The sequence below is a fragment of the Alternaria incomplexa genome (genome assembly GCF_024043165.1).
Source record: "Alternaria incomplexa strain BMP 0042 chromosome Unknown scaffold_11, whole genome shotgun sequence".
Classification (NCBI taxonomy): Eukaryota; Fungi; Ascomycota; class Dothideomycetes; order Pleosporales; family Pleosporaceae; genus Alternaria; species Alternaria incomplexa.
The window spans coordinates 33636-53884 of record NW_026249860.1 but is presented as its reverse complement, the minus strand read 5'-3'; the positions used below and the strand labels follow the sequence as shown (position 1 = coordinate 53884).

General features: G+C 55.2%; 5 protein-coding genes across 5 annotated transcripts; 1 reads left to right on the top strand and 4 right to left on the bottom strand.

Annotated features, from left to right (window-relative positions):
• Positions 1 to 976: 976 nt before the first annotated feature.
• Positions 977 to 5422, bottom strand: J4E90_007426 (uncharacterized protein; the record flags this gene model as incomplete). Its single annotated transcript, XM_051436965.1, has 1 exon — positions 977 to 5422. The coding sequence occupies one exon, from the start codon at positions 5420 to 5422 to the stop codon at positions 977 to 979; it is 4446 nt and encodes a 1481-aa protein (XP_051288711.1).
• Positions 5423 to 5784: 362 nt separating this feature from the next.
• J4E90_007425 (uncharacterized protein) lies at positions 5785 to 7390 on the bottom strand (the record flags this gene model as incomplete). The annotated part of the gene is made up of 2 exons (XM_051436964.1): positions 5785 to 6721; positions 6774 to 7390. The coding sequence occupies 2 exons, from the start codon at positions 7388 to 7390 to the stop codon at positions 5785 to 5787; spliced, it is 1554 nt and encodes a 517-aa protein (XP_051288710.1).
• A 1178-nt stretch (positions 7391 to 8568) lies between these two features.
• On the bottom strand, positions 8569 to 14052 carry J4E90_007424 (uncharacterized protein; the record flags this gene model as incomplete). The annotated part of the gene is made up of 1 exon (XM_051436963.1): positions 8569 to 14052. The coding sequence occupies one exon, from the start codon at positions 14050 to 14052 to the stop codon at positions 8569 to 8571; it is 5484 nt and encodes a 1827-aa protein (XP_051288709.1).
• Positions 14053 to 14892: 840 nt separating this feature from the next.
• J4E90_007423 (uncharacterized protein) lies at positions 14893 to 18856 on the top strand (the record flags this gene model as incomplete). Its single annotated transcript, XM_051436962.1, has 2 exons — positions 14893 to 16798; positions 16845 to 18856. The coding sequence occupies 2 exons, from the start codon at positions 14893 to 14895 to the stop codon at positions 18854 to 18856; spliced, it is 3918 nt and encodes a 1305-aa protein (XP_051288708.1).
• Positions 18857 to 19090: 234 nt separating this feature from the next.
• J4E90_007422 (uncharacterized protein) lies at positions 19091 to 19988 on the bottom strand (the record flags this gene model as incomplete). Its single annotated transcript, XM_051436961.1, has 2 exons — positions 19091 to 19603; positions 19743 to 19988. 2 exons carry the CDS (start codon positions 19986 to 19988, stop codon positions 19091 to 19093), a joined length of 759 nt encoding a protein of 252 aa, XP_051288707.1.
• Positions 19989 to 20249: the final 261 nt, after the last annotated feature.

The following is a 20249-nucleotide window of genomic DNA, read 5'->3' as shown; positions in this document are numbered from 1 at the left end:
CTGCTCGCTGCGTCGACTTCAAGCGGCACGACCTTGCTCATATGACCGCCTCGGCACAGCGCAGCGAGAAAGTTGTTATAAGAGCTTCTGCTGTCTTGCCGCTCTCCATCTTTCCCCACATCCACTTCTTCCCACATCATTAAAATAGGAAAGACGACGCACTATGGAGAGTACCTCGCCTCCTCTCTTCCCCAAATATCAAAAACGCACTTCAGCAGCACGCATGGAGAATGTCTCCCTCCTCCTTTCGCCCAATACCTAAATTTCGAAGCAGGCAGATTGATGAAAAGACCTCGCCTTCCCATTCCCCGATATCCAAAAAATCGTACCAGGCTACATATCATGGAGAAGATCTCGTCCCTTCCTCTTTTATAAACACCAAAATGCACATGTCCACAACGCATGGAGAAGAATCTGTCTCTCTTCCTCCAAAAAATCACCTAGCGACTCACTTTATGAGACGCAGTGTCTTAACATTAGGCGGTATGTGCTGGGCAGTCTGCAAGAACGTTCACATTACCATCTTACCAATCCAAGACTAAAAGCTCAAAACGTAAAACTCTCAGAAGCATGTCGCTGCGTGCTTCTTCGCGTCAAAAGACGATGGCATGATTTTCCATGTTCTTGTGCGCCTCGGAAAAACAAAACCTCTAGTCGAGAATCCCATGGCGAGCTGTCCTGCAGAATGAAGTTAGTGTTGCCAGTGAGGCTCGCCAGGCGCATAGTCCCTGTATGATGATGATGCGGTCCATCATCACTCGATGTTGGCATGTGTGAAAAGGAAGGGGACCTGACTGAGTAATATAACCTGGGGTATCATTCATCGCCAGCGCCGCTCGATATACGCGAACGCTCGTTCCCACCATTCTGCTCCTCGTTTCCATAATGTAATGTACACGTGTCCATCTCCACTTCCTCTGCAAAGTCTCTTCCCGACAGCCAATCCCCTCAATGCCAGGCTCTAGAACGTCAGCTCCTACAACGGCGGACTCTCCGGCCGGTCGATAGCCAAAGAAAGGTAGTAGTCAGTCAACGCATTCATCTCGTCGCCGTGATTCGTATCGAAGTCATCCTGCCTATCTGTAAGAGCTTCTTCGCCCCACCTCTCCAAGGCCGGGACATCCAACTGCATGTGCTTGTTGTGAGCATATGGCTGCTGAACGCACTCATATCCGAGGACGCCGATGTCCCAGACGCCAGCGCAGGAGTCGCAAATGAGTGTCGTAGTAGCTGGGGCAATGGGGTTGACGGAGCCACAGCGGAAGCAAGCGAACGAGCAGCGCTCACATAGGACAACGTCGCTGTTGTTTGTCGTAGACGGGCAGGCTGGACGGGCACAGTACGTGCACTTCGATTTGCCGGGTATAATGGCGCCTTTAGTGTCGATAGCTTTCCATTGTCGACGCAATTCATCTGGGATACGGTCTGCGCTTCGTCCTGAATCGCCGACATCCTCGCTCGTGACTTTGTTGAGGTTGTCCTTGCAGGCAGGGATGTCACACTGAGGGCCTCGCGACGTTGTAAGACCGAGCTGGAATTGCAGTGCTTGCTCGCGGAGGAATGGTGAATCGATGCCCTCATCGAATGGACCAGCGTAGTTCACACCTTGGACAACTTGTCGAATTGGTAGACTCCCCATAGGCGCGACTTGTAGCTGCTGAGTCTGCAGTAGGTAGTTGCCTTCAGCAATACCGGACTCGGGTGCTAGACGGGTGATATCGCCAGCCTCATCCTGAATGTCGTCTTGCTCATCGTCCTGGTACGGCATATAACGTGGCCTGTCTGTATCCTTGATAGAGGTATCGTCCCTGCCGACTTCAAGTACGTTGATAGAGCCGTTCACTTCTCCAACGACAAGTTTACTGTAATCAGGACTAAATGCAGCAGACATGATACCGGAATCTGTGGTGACCAAATCCTTGATGAAGGTGTTCTCTTCCGCGCGCGTAACATCCCAGACCTTGACCACACCGTCGGATGAACCTGAGTAAAGCCGAGTGGCATTCTCGCCCCACGATAAGAACCGTATGCCGGTGTCTGTAATCTCATGCTTGATTCCCTCTTGGAGGGGCATTAAGGAGCTACCGTGAGAGAGGACGCGCAGAGGGTCATCTGGCATACGCGCATCCCAGACATAGACCTTTCCGTCTGTACAGCCAGCTGCGATGAGTCGCTCGTCATGTGGGCACCAAATTACATCGTTCATATCAAGTGCTTTGCACTCAAACTCCAAGGGACAGGTGAACTTACTGTCATCTCTTACGTCGTAGAGGCGGACCGTTGAGCGGGTACCGCGGTTGACAGTGGAACCTGTTGCCACACATCCGGCAGCAAACAATGGCATGTTGGAGTGGTTTGGGTTGAAAGTGACGTCGAAAATGTTCTTGTTAGAGCCGTGAATATTGTACGGGGTCTGCGTTTCAACATCCCACAAGCAGAGATCGCCTGTCATATCAAGTCCTGTCTCCTTCAAGTTGGCACCAAAGCCTGCTAGAAGAAGCGCGCCAAACGTGGGCTCGAACTGCAAGGCGGAAGGGAGTATTCTTAGGTCTGCGCGTGCAACGGCCTTGTTTGAGTGAAAGCTCGACTTTGCGAAGTTCCACGGCTCCGCTTCATCTATCTTGAGTACTCTTATAGCCTTCTCGCTGAAGTTCTTTGCTGCTGTTGCTATCATGCCGGGATTCGTACGGTTGACTGACAGAATATCGATCTGGTCTTTCACGTTGAGCTTCGCAGCTAGCACTGGCTGTGTTGCCTCTGAGTCTGTTCTCCAGATACCGATATGTCCGTCGTAACCCGACGAGTACATATACGGACTGGTATTCGAGAACGCTACCGAGCTGACTGTAGTGTAAAGCTTTGGGTCTTGGGAGGCGAACATGGCATGGCTTGAGTTCGCGCCGGTCTCGGTCTTCTCGCGAATCTTATAATGCTCTGCTAATTCATGGATTGTGCCATGCACGGCACTACCGAATAGGAGGTTGTTTGGTCGATTGTACTGCATCGAGTCTGGATCGTCAACAGCGACAGCACCAGCAGCAAAGTGCTCACCGTCCGGCGCCCATGCAACAGTGTGTATGTCGCTTGAGGCGCCCGTCCAGCAAGCTGCCGGTCCCATGGTATCCATATACTTGTTCTTGACCTGGTAGGTAAGCGGATTTGACGCACTATGCCAGCCTCTTCTGGATTGGAGGCCTAGCTCACGTTGACGGATGATCGATGTTGTGGACTGCTTCTGGGTCGATTGCATCTCTGTAGCAGGTCGCGCAGCTGCAAGCCTCTGTATTTGCGGTACTTCTGCAACATCGCCGGCTAATGCATCTTGTATAAAGGCTTGGATGCTGCTCCGATCGCGGCAGGGCAAACGATGAAGGAGGCTTTCGATCAGTCGAAGGATCTGCGGTTCTGTAAAGGCCTTCAAGTTTTCGCGCAGCTGCCTTCCTTTTGTGCGGTGCCGTGATATTGTGGGTGTGGTTCTTCTCGTCAATGCAATAGCCTTCTCTACCGAAGCGATCTCGTCTGGGCTAAGGTCGACATGTACTAGAGTTCCTTGCCAATCGCGACTAGACAACTGGTCCCAGTTCCCAGCAGGCGGATTTTGTACCGACAGGCGTTGCGAAGTGCTGAGATATGGCACTTTCTTGGTCGTGTCCTTACGCGACTTCCTACGTCGGAGACTCAATCCTATTTCAGCATCATCTGCATTGAAATGAACGTCTACAGGCTCGTTGTCGACGGCGATCGCCTTACTAGGCAGAGGAATGTCGTCCTCTGGAGATGTCTCTGACCGAGCGTGACCAAAATCGTCCGCGAAGGCTTCGTAGTTGTCTTCCATGAACTCCTCTTCGATCCCAGCTGCCGGAACACCGCGCTGCTTCGGCCATGTGTAATTGACTCGCTGTGTCCTGCGGGAGCGCTCTCGCCGAGGTGCAGAGTCACCTCCTGAGGAGTAATCGTGTTCGATGGTCTGTTGAACTGGTAGGTGTTTTGGCACTGCCTGCTCCTGGTGTCTAGGTTGGTGAGGTCGCGAAGCGGACAGGTTGCTCCTCGGCCCTCTGGATGGAGCGCTGGTACTACGGATGACGTTCCAGTCAACAGTCGCTTCTGCAGCCCACCGACGGGGTAGTATTAATGTGGAGGGATCCTGAGATCGGTCTCTCTTGTTGAGGAAGGTTGAATACCGAGACTGAAGTGCTGCGTATGGACGGTACGGCATGTCCTTGTTATACTCTGCTGTGATCTGCGCCCACGTGTACTGCTTGACCTCCTTCAGAAAGATGAGGTAATTGTCTTGGGCCGTATCGAACGGATTCATGGTTTTCTTGCGTCCAGTGGAAGGTGGTGGTGCAGGTACATCCGCGCCCTTTGGGAGGGTGGACGAGTGGAATGCAGCGACTGCTGGTCCGAGACCGGTTTGGGCATGTCCGCTCTTTACCTTGTCCGATGGCTGTTGCGGTACAGAGTCTGCTGAAGACGAGACATCGGACATGACGCTATCTCCATCTTCATCTGGAATCTGCTCCTTCGCAGGACCCGCAAAGTAGTTCGGCCTTGATGGGGCGTTGCCTGCACCTGGCGAAAGGTGACTGCGCGGTCTTCCTGGGCCTCTAGTTGGCATGCCCGTACTTGATCCATTGTATGCAGTCGCTTCACGGAATTGTTGTTGTCGGATGGCCGGTGCCTGTGACGTTCGCGGTGTCTCTCGTGTCGGTGGTGCTGCACTGACTGGACCTGAGCTGCTACCTGGCCGGCGACCAATGTGAAGCGCGCGCGGACTGGATGTCCTGACACCGTTGAGCATAGGCGCAGCATTCGTCTTTAGCGCCTTGTTGATATCCTGAACGGATGGAGCTTTGTTGGCATTGGTAGCGCTGGGCTTCGGTGTGGCACTTCGAGGAGGTACTGCCGCACGGGATTCCGCTGCCCAGGCGTTAAGCTTGTACTTGCCCAGTGTCGCGGCTTGCGCTGCCGGCGGTATCCCTCTGCTTGGAGTCGGCTTCTTTGCAGGTGGTTTTGACGATCTGGAGGCGCCGTCGGATGTCTTGATTCTTTTTGCTGCCCGCGAGTCGCTTGCCCCGTTGCCCGACTGGCCTGGAACCGGCACGTAAGTGTTAGGCGCCAGGCCAAGGCGTCCCATACTCGCCGTATTTGTCGCTTTCGGCATGGTGCCAGGTAGCGGAGGGTATGGGTTTACGTATGCAGGTGCGGGTCGCGTCGTAGGATGTGGTCGCGATGAGGCAGTTGGAGGCAAGGGCGCGCTCACGGAGAGGTGAGGGTGAGTCGGTGTGGGAGTCGCCAAGGGCAACGAGGACAGCGGGCCCTCGTCGCTTTCCGCATCGTCGTCATCGTAGGTGAGGTCGACTATGGAATGTCGCCAGTCGCTGCACATGTTAGTTGACTCCTTTACTCTATCGCACCGCATGTGCCACTATGGAAAATTACACGATATGACAAGAGAATATCACTACTGAGAGAAGCACTCACCTCATTTCCATCAGTCTCAGCGGCAGGCAACACGTCCATGGGAGAGATGGTGCTTGTCGCGTTGAATGCTTTGCGACCAACCGTGGATCGCGTAACTGCGTACCCCCGCTAGCCGTGGCTTAGCGTCGTGTGGCGTCACCATCCACCTTAGAGCGGAATTCTACCGTTTTTCTAATCGCGACATCAAGAAATTCACTCGACACAGCAGCTCAGATTGCAAGTTATTGTGTGCGCTCTAGATTATAGAAAGTATAATACCAAACAATCTCAAAGTACATAAACCTCTATCACATCTCCCACTCAATACACCTTATCGTGCTCTACACCCTTATCCATATCCCCCTTGCCCTCGATATCCTGCCGACTATCCTGCACCGCCAACCCGGCAACAACAGTCTCCTCCCCAGGCTCAGCATCCGTCGGCACAGGCGGGCCCGAAAACTCCTTCCTGCCACTAATGAAATACCACGCCACACTAATCGCCGCGAAGCCCGCAAAGACTACACTTGCATAGTTCATGGTAGCAGGCTCAACAGGCAAACTGACCGGCATACAAAAGAGCACGACAGCGAGGCAAATCCACGCAATCATAGCGACATTGATGGCGTAGCCGAAGCGGCCGAGCGAGAAGGACGAGTGCTTGACTGCTCTGCGGCCGCGCAGCACGGAGATGAGGATGGGCATGCCGTATGAGGTGGAGAGGCAGATGGTAGCGACGCCGGTGAAGGAGTTGAATGCGGCTGAGGAGCCGAAGTAGATGAGGCCGAGGAGGCAGTCGACGACTGTTGAGAGGACGAGCGCCATGAGCGGGATGTCGAAGCGTTTGTCCACCTTGGCCCAGAGTCGCGAGCCGGGGATGGCGCCGTCGCGAGCAAACGCATATGTGCAGCGTGATGCAGCGGTCAGGGCGCCTGTGCCAGCGAAGAAGAGGATACCGAGGATGAGGAAGAGGAGGCCGAAGCCGCCGCCTGCACTGCCGGTTACGGTCTTGAAGAGCAGGCCGATGGGTTGGCCATTGGCGACGTCGAGGAGGAGTTGGACATCGGGGAGGACGAAGAGAATGGGGATCAGGTAGATGACTCCTGTGACACCGGCTGCTGCGACGGAGAGAACGATGGCTTTGGGGACTTCGCGCGACGGGTTCGAGACTTCTTCGCACATGGCGGCGACCATGCCGTAGCCTGTAAGCGTGTACGCAGCTTGTAGGAGACCGACAAAGAAAGCCCATCCGGATGGCCTGGTAGTAACGTTAGTCCAACTGTCTCATATTCCATCTCAAGACAACATACCATCCACTCTGACTAGCATCATAATGCGCAAACACAAACTCTGCATCCCTCTTCGTATCCGCCATAGTCAACAGCACAACCATGATAACCACCACACTGGTTGCCGTCCAATAGATACAAATCTTATTGATCAGGTCGAGATGCTTCGCCCCGAAGATATTAATCGCCATGCAAATCAGCATGACCGCCCAAAACGCAAGAACAGTCTGCCACTCATTCGGCACAAAGTCCTCGTTCCACAGCGTAATAGCCGATAAGATGAGTTGGCCACCGGAGAAATTGATCGAGAGCGTAACCGTCCAGTTTCCAACTAAAGTCAACCAGCCCGTTACCCACGAGGCGATGGGCGCCCATTCGCGCGTGGAGAGCATGGCAGACCAGTAGTACACGCCGCCGGCTGTGGGGTAAACAGCGCAGATCTCAGCGAGGGACGCGGCGATGGCGAGCGAGATGAGGGAGACGAGGATCCAGCCGTAGAGCACAGTCACCGATTGCCCGTCCGTAAGCGTAATGTAGAGTGTTGTCGAGAGACCGAATGGAACGGCCATGATGGCAAACGACATGCCGAGGACGCTCAGCATGCTCAGATTCCGTGGTAGTTCAGATTGGTAGCCCATTTTCGCCAGGGCAGCGTCGGCGCCCGGGTCGTTGATCGAAGCCCGTCTTCGTGTGGCATCTTGTCCTCCTCCTGCTCCGCCTTCGGTGACGGAAACGCTCTTCGCCATGATTGTCTCGTTTTGTCCAGGTATCCCACAATCAATTCAGAAAACCAACTCTTTACTGCGCGTCGAATCCTTGCGCTGCGATGGAAAATGCGACGACCTAAAACACCGTATCGTGATGTCGCAAACTTGGAACCGTCCAGTATAAGAACAAAACAACACCACGATAACAGCGCGGCAGCAGGGCTATAGCATCAGTCAACAGGATAAGGAACACGAAAACCCAAGATAAAAAGATGACCACGCGAGCGCCGCCGAATTCCCCGCAGCTGGCTCAAGCCCACCAAAGGGCTAGACTGACTAATACTAATCCTAGCGGTCTTGGGAGCTGGGAGAGCTGCGAATGCGACGCTGCAATCGTTCGCTCCACAGCACGAGTCGGAGTCGGGGAGATAGGCGTCGACAGGGCTGGCTAGCTGTGCTGATATGGCACCGAGAAACTACCCACCCAACAACATACATACACCACACATCAAGTAAGCGACAACGATAAGAACAAGACTCGAGTCCACTGCACGATAGCCATGCGCGCAGCGCGTGTAACCATCGCCAGACCCTGGCGATACCGACCACGCGAAAGCGCATGTCACCGATCAACTAGCCGGACAATGCGTCATCTCCGTAATCGGGTGTGTTTGCCGTTCTTGTGGGGTCGACCACCGCCAGCCCAATCGGCCCCAGTGGGCCACATGGTCAACGCCCAGCCAGCAACAGCTCCGAGCAAAAGGCCGTTCTTCGTATCTTTTGTGGAGGGAGGAAAGTGGACAGGCTGGGGCCGCCCCCCGGGGTGGGACACACGACACGTTTATCACGATTGCGATACTGCCCAGGTGAAGTGATGGTGCACACGATAGGATAGAGTATGATGAATATACAATGGTACAATTGTGTTTCGAAACCCGAGAAATGGGCTCGGGATGCGAGACTAATGCATTTACTCCTTCTAATGCAGGAACACCTGTATGCCGCGCCCGAATCCCTCATGACAACCATGCTGTTCATCCCTGACATGTGCGTCCTGATAACGGTCATCTATCTCCGTTTCAATATCTTGATCGTTTCCCGTAACGTTTTTACTTGGCCATGACGTCGACATAGCGTCCACCCTTCTTCTTCTTACCCGCGGGGCCCTTCCTCGCCTGAGGTGCGCCGAGCAAATCGTCAATACTACTAGCATTGCTCATACCAGTGCCCGGTCGCGATGGCGGTCCGGACGCAGCACCGAAACTGGGTCTAGCCAGCGTAGGTGGCTTGGGTCCTGCGAAACCCTCTTCGTCGGATTCTGGGATGCCGGGTGTAGATGCGCGGGAGCCTGCTACACCCATTGGCGGCGGCAGCGACGACGAGCGGGGGTTGGAGGTAGGTGGACGCAGTGCACCTGCGCCGGGAGGACCCATAGGCGGTGTGGGTGCGGCGCTACCTGAGGCACTTCGAGCTCCGCCGCCGGGAGGTCCAGCACGTGGAGGTGGTGATGTTGCAGCGGGCTTACCCGTGTCTGCCGCGCCACCCTTCTTGTTTACCCACTTGCCAAGATCTGTGTCGTAGTAGAAACTGCTCTCTTCTCCCAGCTTGGCCTTGATGGGACCGGGACCGGCGTTGGGATCTTTCTTAAACCACCCAGACAGCCATCCTCCCTTCTTTGCTGCTGCGGCTTCCTTGTCGCGTTGAGCATCTGCTTCAGCGGCTTTTCGAAATGCCTCGTCTGCTTTTTTGTCTGCGTCTGATTTGGAGCTGCTACCTCCACTAATCTTCAAAGCCGAGGCGCGGGCAGCGAGGTCGTCATCGTCGTCATCATCCATAAAAGACTTCTTCTTTGATATCTGCTTGTCATCTTCCTTGTCATCCTCGTCCGGATTGTATGGCTGGTACGCAGGAGGTTCAAAGGTAGATGACGAAGGTCCGTATCGATCGTAGGTGAGCTCGTTTGCTGTCGGCTCATCTGAGTTCGCTTGAGGCTGATAGCCACCGAATGCAGGGGCCAGAGAAGGCTCTCCGATAGGTGGTGTGGGCATGTAAGGACTACCGAAGGATGGCTGAGCTGGGCTATACTCCGGACGAAGGGGTGAGTACGACTGCGCCTTGGCTGCCGTGCGTGCACTCGGTGGGCTCAGTTGATTTTGAGTTGGGCTGTACACGTTTGACGTGGGCGTCATAGGCGTGTAGGTGTCAGATACTGCTCGCACGCCGAAGCTGTCGTTCGATTCCATCGATGGTCGACCTTGAGGCTCATAACGAGACCGTTGCTGCTCTGAAGACGACCTTGGCGCGTACGCGTTCGATGGTGCATACCTTGAGTTTCCGGCGACAGGTGGTTGCGTTGGAGCGCCATAGCCAGACATTGCGCCATAGAGATCCGTGCTCGATTGTGAGGGCGTGAGGGATGGGCTATTGCCAGCGATCTTAGCGAAAGGTCCGTCCGGCCCACCAGACTTGTTGGCCGTGTTGTCCTCGTCGTCTCCTGCAATGAAGCTGTTGAACTTTGATAGAAGCGAGCTTCCAACCTTGTCCATGCTAGGCTTCGAGATCCACGATGACGACCCATCCTTCGGAGACTGCGACAGTCGCTTGCTCAGATCGTCAAGACTGGCGATGAAAGCAGCGTTGTAATATAACGAGACTTGAGTTGTAGCCTTCATTGCCGCTGCAATGGCGTCGCAATATGCCTGGGCGTCGGTCCGGTACCCATTCTCGGCGAGTTGATACGCATGTGCAAGTTTGTAGTTTTGCAAATGAGGAATGACATACGAGCCGCTCGGAGATGACAGCGATAGCGCGAATTCGTATACCTCGGTCAGCAATATTGGCTCCATCTCGACACCCATTTCTAGAGGGTTGAGACGATGGTCAGCGCTGATCAGAACAAGATCAGCCTGCGGGTCATCGACTCCACTGACTTTCAGAACTGAACGCGCGATGATGAAGCATACATGTGCAGCTTCAATGCGACCGTATTGAGCCAGAAGCCTTCCAAGCGAGAGTAGCGCTGATGCGTCACCTTCGCTACGGTTATTCAGAATCAGCGCAACTGTCTCGCGCCACTTGTCTAGACCCTGGAGTGCGTTCTGGGTTGCGCCAACACCGTCAGCGCTCACCATCTGGAATCCGGCACGAGCCGAAGCAGGTACCAGTTCGTCAATACAGTCCTCGTGGTTGCCAGCAAAGACTTCGTACAATACAGCCAGCGCCTGGTTGTTGCGTCCGGCCTTCTTGACTTCTTTCCGAACGAATTCTTGGACAACCTGCTTCCATATGTCCTTGCTGAGAGTAGAAGACAGCAGCATCGCATGGCCCCACAAGCGCTGGTCGACAGCATGCCAGACTGCCTTCTCGCGATCACCCTTGACAAGCATGCCCTGCAAATCCTCAACAGCACGGGGATCGATGGGCTCTGCCTGGAGGTTGGAGGTGTTGGATCTTGAACGTCCGACAATGTCCGCTGCCGTCGAGTATGAACCGGCTTCGTCAGATGTATCGTCACCTGGAGGCAGTAGCAGCTTCTTGACAGCGGCTTCTGCAGGAGTACCCTCCAATTTGCCATCATTATCGACCAGTGCTTGCATGAGTTTCCAAAGGAGAATGCGATCATCCACACGCTTCAACTCGTCTTCGCTCATAGTGTGTTCGAGTCCTGGCTCCTTAGACTGGGTCTCAAGCGCTTCGACTTTACGGCCAAGCCATGCTGACACATCCTTCTTCTTACCCTTGGCCTTGAGGGGACCAGGGAACTTGGCAACGTCTTCTGGAAGAGGGAGAACCTCCTTGACACTCTGGATGCGGATCTCACCAGGATTACTCTTCATCATCGGCGCAGATCCGCCACCTCCGTACCGAGGAATCTGCTTAGGGAAGCTCGTCACAACATTACCTCCTAAGCCCCATGTGAACACAGGATGACCCTTCCATCTTTCGAGTGGGTCTGCCGAGCGCTCGTCCTCGGGGACAATGAAGTCGTAGTTCACTGACGCCTGTCGACGATGGGGAATGACGTTGACCGAGCTTGAAGTAGTAGGCCGGCCGCCGTAGACTGCCGACGAAGGCATCATACTGTATGCAGGCTGCTTCATAGTCGCTGTTGGAGATTGTGAGTGAGAGCGTTGTGGGACGGCTGGCTGGGCTGGCTGATATCTTGGTGCGTAGCCGTCGGTCTTCCGTGGTGAGCCGACTGCTGAGGAAGGTGTACTCCTTAGAGGTGGCGTCTCTGATCGTCCAGTAGGCGGCCTCGAACTCAGAATCGGCTCCTGCTCTTCAATCTCGCTAACCTCACCCAGTGGGCTTCTGAAGGGTGGACGGGGCATTCCATCGGCCGATTGCGTGACCTGATGGTTTGGAGGATATTGAGCATTGTTTTCGGGGGCTTGCTCCTGCTGATGAGGCATGCTATGAAAGGCTAGGGGGCTGGAAGTACGGGGCGCGAAAGGCTGCGAAGGAGTCCGTGTCAAGTTGTTGTGCGGCTCAGACTGATAACGAGCATGAGGCTGTCCTTGCGACGGAGGTGCGGGCGAATATCGCGGGTTCGCTGGTGCGCTTGGGGGTGCAGGAGAGTATCGTGAGTTGGCAGCTGGTCCCGACGGAGGTGGAGCGGGAGAGTATCTGCTTGTAGAAGGGGGCGCTTGCACTGGCTGGGGGACGGGAAGACTGTTTGTTCGTGCAGGTACCGACGGCTGGGTAGGGAACATGGCCAACTGTTCTGGTTGCCTGAAGGGAGGAGTAGTACCGACTTTGGCAGCATCTGGGATGAACTCATTTCGCAAAGACGACGTTGAAGCGGTTCGCTCTTTTGGTGGAAGTTGCGGGGGAGGATGGCTGACTGGAGGTTGAACAGGCATATTCGGTTGCGGGGTGTAGCGTCCAGACGGGCGAGGCTTGGAGGTGACGGGCAGTTCGGCGAAGAAATCACTCGATGGTGATTTCGCTGTGAATGCGGGTTTTGGAGGTGCAGCCGGTGGTGGCATACCAGTCATCTGAGACCGCATGGAGTGGCCTGATGAGGGCGGAGACAGACTAGCAACTGACATGCTCGATGACAATGGCGGCCGTGGAGGCCCCGCGTTCGAAGACATACTGCTAGTTCGCGGGGGTGGTGGAGTTGGCTGTACAGCGGACACTGTTGTTCGAGGAGCTGGTCGCTTTCGGGTAGTTACGATGTCTTCCGGCAGATCATATGGCGAAGCATAACCTCCTTTGGACTTGTCTACGAAGCTTTGCGCCGAACTCGCCATTGGTGGGCGAGGTGGTTGCTGCTGCTGTTGCTGTTGGAAAGCCATGTTCCGTCCAAAGCCATCATAAGCTGGTGCCACCGCGGGCTGCGACTGAGGGGCATACGGGTTCGCCGCTGGGGCAAGCGCGGGTGCGACTGCAGGGGTCTGAGGAGCATATCGGCTTGCAGTTCCTGAAGGAGCGGCTTGCGTTGGTTGCTGTGCGGGTGCTGGCGCTTCATCGTCGAGGAAGCCTTCGTCGTCGCTCAACTCAATGACGGGTGCTTCTTCTTGGTCAGGCAAGAAGTCGTCGTCCAGGTCAAGATCCAGATCCCACTCGTTCTTTTCGGGAGCTTTTGTTTCGGCCTGTACCACATGCGCGCCAGGACTTTGGTCTACCGCCTGCGCAGGTTCGATCTGCTGGCTCGCGCCCAAACCAAAGAAGTCCTCCTGCTCTTCCGAATTGCCCCAGTCGATGTCGGCTCCGGTGTTTCCGCCTACTGTGGTGTTTCCGATAGTGTCGTCTCCGACGGTCGTCCCAACAGCCTCCGCCACGGGTGTCTCCAGAGGAGGCTCTTGTGGTTTCCCACCAAGATCAAAGGGGTCGTCGCCGGGCGCGCCCCATTCATCTGCCTCCGTGTCTGCTACCAAAGGCACTTTGACACTATCCGTCATAGCATCCTCCAGCGCTGTAGTCTCTCCTTGGTGCTCGTAGTTCTCCTCGGGATGCTGTTCGGGTTCCGCCTCTTCTTCTGAACTTTCCTCTGAGCTTTCCTCCCGTTGTATCTGCGCTGCAGGTCGCGAGTCTTCGCTCTCCTCTTCGGAATCAGACTCTTCCTCCTCACTTGATTCGGCTTTTGCTGGTGTCGGTTGTGATTCGGTAATGTTGAGTGCCTGCGTGGCACTAACTAGATATTCATCGTCAGCACCGTCTGCTCCACCCTCCAGGGGCTCGAGATGTTGAGGTGCTTCTGCGCTTGGTGGCGCTTGTATTGTGTCGTCGCGCGCAGTAGACTCATCGGTCTCTGTTTCTTCGGGCGCAGGCTTGGCTGCCGGTACCGGTGCAAGTGGTGCAGCTACTGCAGGCCTTGAAGGAGTCTCTTCGTCCTCGCTCTCCTCTTCTGATTCTTCATCGTCGTCGTCCTCCTCATCCGCTTCCTCACTGTCATCCTCTTCCTCGTCGTCTTCTTCTGACGACTCTGGTTTAGTTTGTGCGAACTGATTCGTGGGTTTCGCGCTAGGTGGTGCGCTCGCTTCCTTCTCGTTGCGCAATGCGGGATTCCATGATGCGTTCGAAGCTGTGGAGGGGGTGGGAGGCGCGCCGCCGTAGGCGTAGGAAAAGTTGGGGCCGTCTTCGTCCATTACGGGATAATTAGGTAATTCAAAGGGTATCTACAAGTACTGCACAGGCAGTCAGCACTGGAATTGGGGGTCCGTGGCCAGCAGGTTGGGCCTCGGTCGGGGTGGTGAAGCGAGGTCTGACATGCCACGGTAGACGCCTCGTGGGACAAAATGTGCAAACCGAGGAGAATTATGCAGGAGAGGGGAGTTTGTGTAGACGCAAGTGCATATGACTGAGGGTGAAAGGAAGTCGCAACGGCGACTTGAACGCGGACCGTAAGAGGCGTAATCGCCATCCCTTTCTACGTCAGAGACCGCGAACATGGCTACGTACCTCTAGAGAAGCAGAAGAGCATGGGCTCTGCGTGTCGCACAACTGCGAAAGACGCGATCTTCGTCCAGGAAGGCAGCGAGAATCAGATATCGGAGGCGATCCCCGGGCGCATCGTAGGTAATCTGGCAGGATGGGTGGGAAAGCGATCTGGCCAGCTGTTCCTGCGCCCAAGGTTGGACATTGAAACGGCCCGCCGCGGCAACCCTGTCCTCTAGCCACAGCCCTGCGCCTGCGCCACACAGCCCAGAGTGACGCGACGTCGAGACACATATTCATGGACTCTACAATTCACATACCGCCCTTCCCGCTGCGACACCTACTATTCTCGGGAACTACGTCATACACCATCGACACGGCCCAAACAGCGCTCGGCCGCCGAAACAGAACGTCGAGTCGCCCAGACAGCCCATTCAGACACCCCCGAAACGCCGCGGACCCCCGAAGGCAACCCTCGTCGCCATAACCACACCCAGCCCGTCGCACATGAGGCGGAACTAGCCAGCACCCTCTTCGCCCGCCCATGAGCCATGGCCGCTCCCCACCAGTACCACCAGCCGAATGCGCCAGACGACGACTCGGACCTAGAACTCGACCTAGAGGAGCTGGACCCTCTGGCCTCTCGCTCCCAGTCCGCCGCTACACCACCACGGCGCCAGTCCAAGGAGCAACGACGGCCATACCATGAGCTGGGCGCGAGGATACCGCTGAGGAATCTCAGGGTCGGCAGGCTACGCGCGAACAAGAAGAAGGAAGAGCCGGAAGAGGACGACCTAAGAGGGCTGCTGGACGACGATGAAGGGTCCAAGAGAGACTCTGCTGGCAGTTATGGCCAGTCGGGCGATGACGACTCGCCGCTCTTGCCTGAACAGCACACACCACGGAGAAGACGGCAGCCACCGCCGAGCGCTCTTTCCCGCCTGGGCTCCAACATGCGCCTGCCCAGCTTCCTCTCACGCCAGTACAACGCCCCTATACAGTTAGGCGATGACGCCGGAGAGTCGGATGCCGACGAGGAGCACGATCCGACCACCCAGCGTACCATCTCCGTCGGCCAGCTTCAGACCTCGAGATTCCCCGCGAACGCCGTGTCGAATGCCAAATACACCCCGTGGAGTTTTCTCCCACGCACCCTCTACAATGAGTTCTCCTTCTTCATCAACATGTACTTTCTGCTCGTCGCCCTATCGCAGGTCATACCCGTCCTCCGAATCGGCTACCTGTCGACATACATCGCACCGCTGGCTTTCGTCTTGACGATAACGCTGAGCAAAGAGGCTATGGACGATATTGCTCGACGGCGGAGAGACGCAGAAGCAAACTCGGAGGGTTACACCGTTTTGAAGTTTGAGGAGAACAGCCTCGGGAACGGCGTCGCGCCCGGAAAGAACTCGCAGAGGAAGAAGCGCCTGAGGAAGCAGCCCAAGGACGAGGGTCGGTTGGCAGACATTGATGACGAGGAGCAGCGACTTTCGGGCAAGGGCCTGGCGACATGCACCTACTGGGAAGTTGTGAAACCCTCTCGGAGCCTCAGAGTTGGAGACGTCGTGAAACTCGGCAAGGACCAGCGAGTGCCTGCCGACATGGTGCTCCTCAAGAGCTACTCCAGCGAAAATGCAGCACCTATTGAAGATGAAACCAAGGCGCAAAGTTCATCGGCTGCGCTTATTGATGGCATGGACACCAGCGACACGGCCAAGGTTGACAGTGCCACAGCTTCTGGAACCTCGGGAGAAGCCTTCATTCGAACAGATCAGTTGGACGGTGAAACCGACTGGAAGCTGCGCCTGACCTCGCCACTTACACAGAATCTGGATATTGGCGAGTATACCCGGCTCCGCGTCGTGGCCGGCAAACCGGACAAGAAGGTCAATGAGTTTTACGGAACCGTTGAACTGCCACTCAAGACCCAGCGACATTATGACCCTCATGATAACGAAGAAACGACATCCCCCACAGAAGTGCAATCAGCACCCTTGAACATCGACAACACCATCTGGGCGAATACTGTCGTTGCATCAAGCTGCAGTCTACTGGCTGTGGTCGTATACACCGGCCCACAAACTCGTCAAGCGCTTTCTACATCGCCCTCAAGATCCAAGACTGGTCTGCTTGAATTAGAGATAAATTCTCTGACCAAGTGGCTATGTATCTTCACCCTCTCGCTCTCTTTCATCCTAGTGGCACTCGCGCGATTCCAGGTCATCGAAGGCCGGCAATGGTGGGCGTCAATGCTGAGATTCCTCATTCTGTTCTCCACTATTGTCCCAGTAGGTCTGCGTGTCAATCTCGATATGGGCAAGTCGGTCTATGCATGGTTCATACAGCATGATGAAAGCATCAAAGGCACTATCGTTCGGACTAGCACAATCCCAGAAGACCTGGGTCGCATTGAGTACCTGTTGAGCGACAAGACAGGTACTCTGACACAGAATGGTATGTTCAACCATGAAGTAATCTCGACACTGCTAACAGTACGTAGAGATGGTCATGAAGAAGATTCACGTCGGCACAGTCTCCTACGCAAACGAGGCCATGGACGAGGTATCATCATACGTTCACCAGTGCTTTACACCACCCGCCGGAGAAGCCCCATCGCTTGTCACGCCTTCTTCTGCATACATCGCACCTCTCACCTCAGCCACTCGTACGCGCCGAGAGATTGGATCCCGGGTCCGCGATGTTGTGCTAGCCCTAGCCCTCTGCCATAACGTAACGCCGACAACGGAAGAAGAGAATGGGGAGACCGTGACTACATACCAAGCCTCATCTCCCGATGAGATTGCCATCGTCAGATGGACCGAGGCTGTTGGCTTGAAGCTCTTATCTCGTGACCGCGAATCCATGACCCTCCTATCGTGCGAGAGCGGGAATACTGTCGTGAAAGTGCGCATCCTGAATGTCTTTCCATTCACATCAGAAGGCAAGCGCATGGGTATCGTTGTGAAATTTTATCAGGGTCCGGCATCATCACCTACTGATGATGGTGGCGAGATATGGTTCTACCAGAAGGGTGCCGACACTGTCATGACCTCCATTGTTGCCGCGAACGACTGGCTCGACGAAGAGACAGCTAACATGGCCCGGGAAGGTCTCCGAACACTGGTCGTCGGTCGCAAGAAGCTCTCCGCGCAGATCTACCAAGACTTCTCCACCAAGCATGCGCAGGCCTCGCTTGCCCTCAACAACCGTGATGCCGCCGTCGCCAACGTCGTAAAGGAGTATCTAGAGAACGACCTGGAACTTCTTGGTGTCACCGGTGTCGAAGACAAGCTCCAAAAAGACGTCAAGCCCTCCCTTGAACTCCTCCGCAACGCAGGTATCAAGATCTGGATGTTGACGGGCGACAAAGTAGAAACAGCCCGCTGTGTAGCCGTGTCGTCCAAACTTGTAGCCCGCGGCCAATATGTCCACACCATCGCCAAGCTAAAGCGCAAAGACCTCGCTTCTTCCTCCCTCGACTTCCTCCGCGGAAAACTAGACGCCTGCCTCCTCATCGACGGCGAATCCCTCGCGCTATTCCTCCAACACTTCCGCCAAGAATTCATCACCGTCGCCGTGCAACTCCCCACCGTAGTAGCCTGCCGGTGTTCGCCCACCCAAAAAGCCGACGTCGCACGCCTCATCCGCGAGTTCACGAAGAAGCGCGTATGCTGCATCGGCGACGGCGGCAACGACGTCTCCATGATCCAAGCCGCCGACGTAGGCGTGGGCATCGTAGGAAAAGAAGGCCGCCAAGCCTCTCTCGCAGCCGACTTCTCCATCGAGCAATTCTGCTACCTCGTCAAACTGCTCGTCTGGCACGGCCGCAACAGCTACAAGCGCTCCGCCAAACTAAGTCAATTCGTCATCCACCGCGGTCTCATCATCAGTATCTGCCAAACCGTCTTCTCCATTGCCAGCAGCTTTGAGCCCAACGCTCTATACAAAGACTTCTTGCTCGTCGGCTACAGCACGATTTACACCATGATGCCTGTTTTCTCTCTCGTGCTAGACCGCGATGTCGATGAGAGTGTGGCGAACCTCTACCCGGAACTGTACGCCGAACTCAAAACAGGACGTAGTCTGAGTTACAAATCTTTCTTCATCTGGGTCGCGGTTTCTGTCTACCAGGGCTCCATCATACAAGGTCTCTCTCAACTCCTCATCGGCGTGGGCACATCCACAACACCGCCTGCGGCTCCCGACCCCACGTTCCTCAAGATGGTCAGCGTCAGTTTCTCCGTGCTTATCGTTAATGAGCTTGTTATGGTGGCTATGGAGGTTACGACGTGGCATTGGATCATGATTGCTAGTATTGTGGGTACGGCGGCGATTTACTTTGGTTCTGTGCCGTTTTTGACAGAGTACTTTGATCTCGAGTACGTGGGCAGTGTGGCGTTTTGGTGGAAGTTTGCGGTTATTGCGGCGATTAGTCTTGTGCCGCCTTATGCGGTTAAGTTGTTGAGGAGGACGCTCAAGCCGCCCAGTTATCGGAAGGTGCAGGGGGTGTAGGGGTACGCATAGCTGGAGTTTGGGTTGGGGTAACGAGAATTTATTGTTATCCTTCGTTGTCTGCTTCTTGATGTGTTACATACATTGGGCTCCTTGATGGTGCTGCTATCTGCTTCGTTGACCTGACTCTCTTGCTCCAATAGGTCGGGCGAAGCCATTGTCCCATCTCAGTTCCGCCATGTAGCCGCAGCCCGATACGTTCCGCGTAAAAGATATGTCCATCTTCCGCACTCCCTAAGCAATCTTTTGCAGAGTCCCCGATCCGTTCTTCTTCGCCCTCGGAACCCACAGGTCCTTCCTGAATCCCCACTCGACCTTGCGAATGCCGTCATACTCCACATTTGACACGCCAGACACTGAGAGCCAAATCAGAGTACTCCGCTCAGGGACTTCGTACATATGGTGGTAGGACACCTGTGGTGGTTCTGCGTCGAAGACCTTCCGGACGTGTTGTAGGACAGATTCACTGATTCGGGGAAGATGATGAGAACGATGGTGAGCCTGGAAATGAATACGCTTGAGAGCAGTGAACAGCTCGAGGAGTTTGCCGTTGTAATGTACCGAAGAAAGTCCATGAATAGGGTCCACCGTGAGCATGAGGTACGCAATCTTCTTGATGACGCCAGAGGGCAGTAAATTAATCAAGAAATATAATTTCTTCTCCTCTAGACATGCCGGGGTGCTGGTGCCTAGTCCTCCGCGATCGTCGTTGTTGACGAGGAACCGGGAAGAGAGCAAGAGGACGTCCTGCGAGAAGTTCATGTACGCTCTAAAGCGGGTCGTGTACTTCGTCTTATATCTGCTCTGGCAATGAGCGTTCACCTAATTTAGCAAAAGGCTATCAGTTTACTGAAGCTCAAGGTAGTGATTTTGCGCAATCACTTACGGTGACCCACTCTCCGCCGCCGGCTTTGGCAGCTTCACATCGCGCTTCGCGGTTGACTTCGAAAAGCGTTGGGAAACGACGCGATACCGCGACAGCGATTGTCTTCGACGTTGGGTTGTAGCTATGGAGCTCGATGATGCGGTTGCGGCCATTGAGATCGTGGTAGTCGTCCTCGAGGGCAACGTGCCAGATACGCACGCGCAGTTCAGCGGGCAGGTCGGAGAAGAGGTGGAATGCAGTCGCCATGGTTGCGTTCAAGCTTGGACTCGAAAGAAGTTGAAAAGTACAATTTGGAAAGACTGAAGATCTTCCTGGTGCTGTGGTGAGGGTGGAGATCTCGAGATAAGTGCAAACAGCCCTGGAGAAAGCTTGGGCTTGGCAGTCACCGTTGCCCGGTACAAGGCGCTATGACGTAGGCACGTGGCAGAGATACCGTTCGAGGAAGGAGGCAGATGGGTATGGACGGGTCGTCCCGGCTAGCTCCAGTGTGACACCATGCGGGATCGG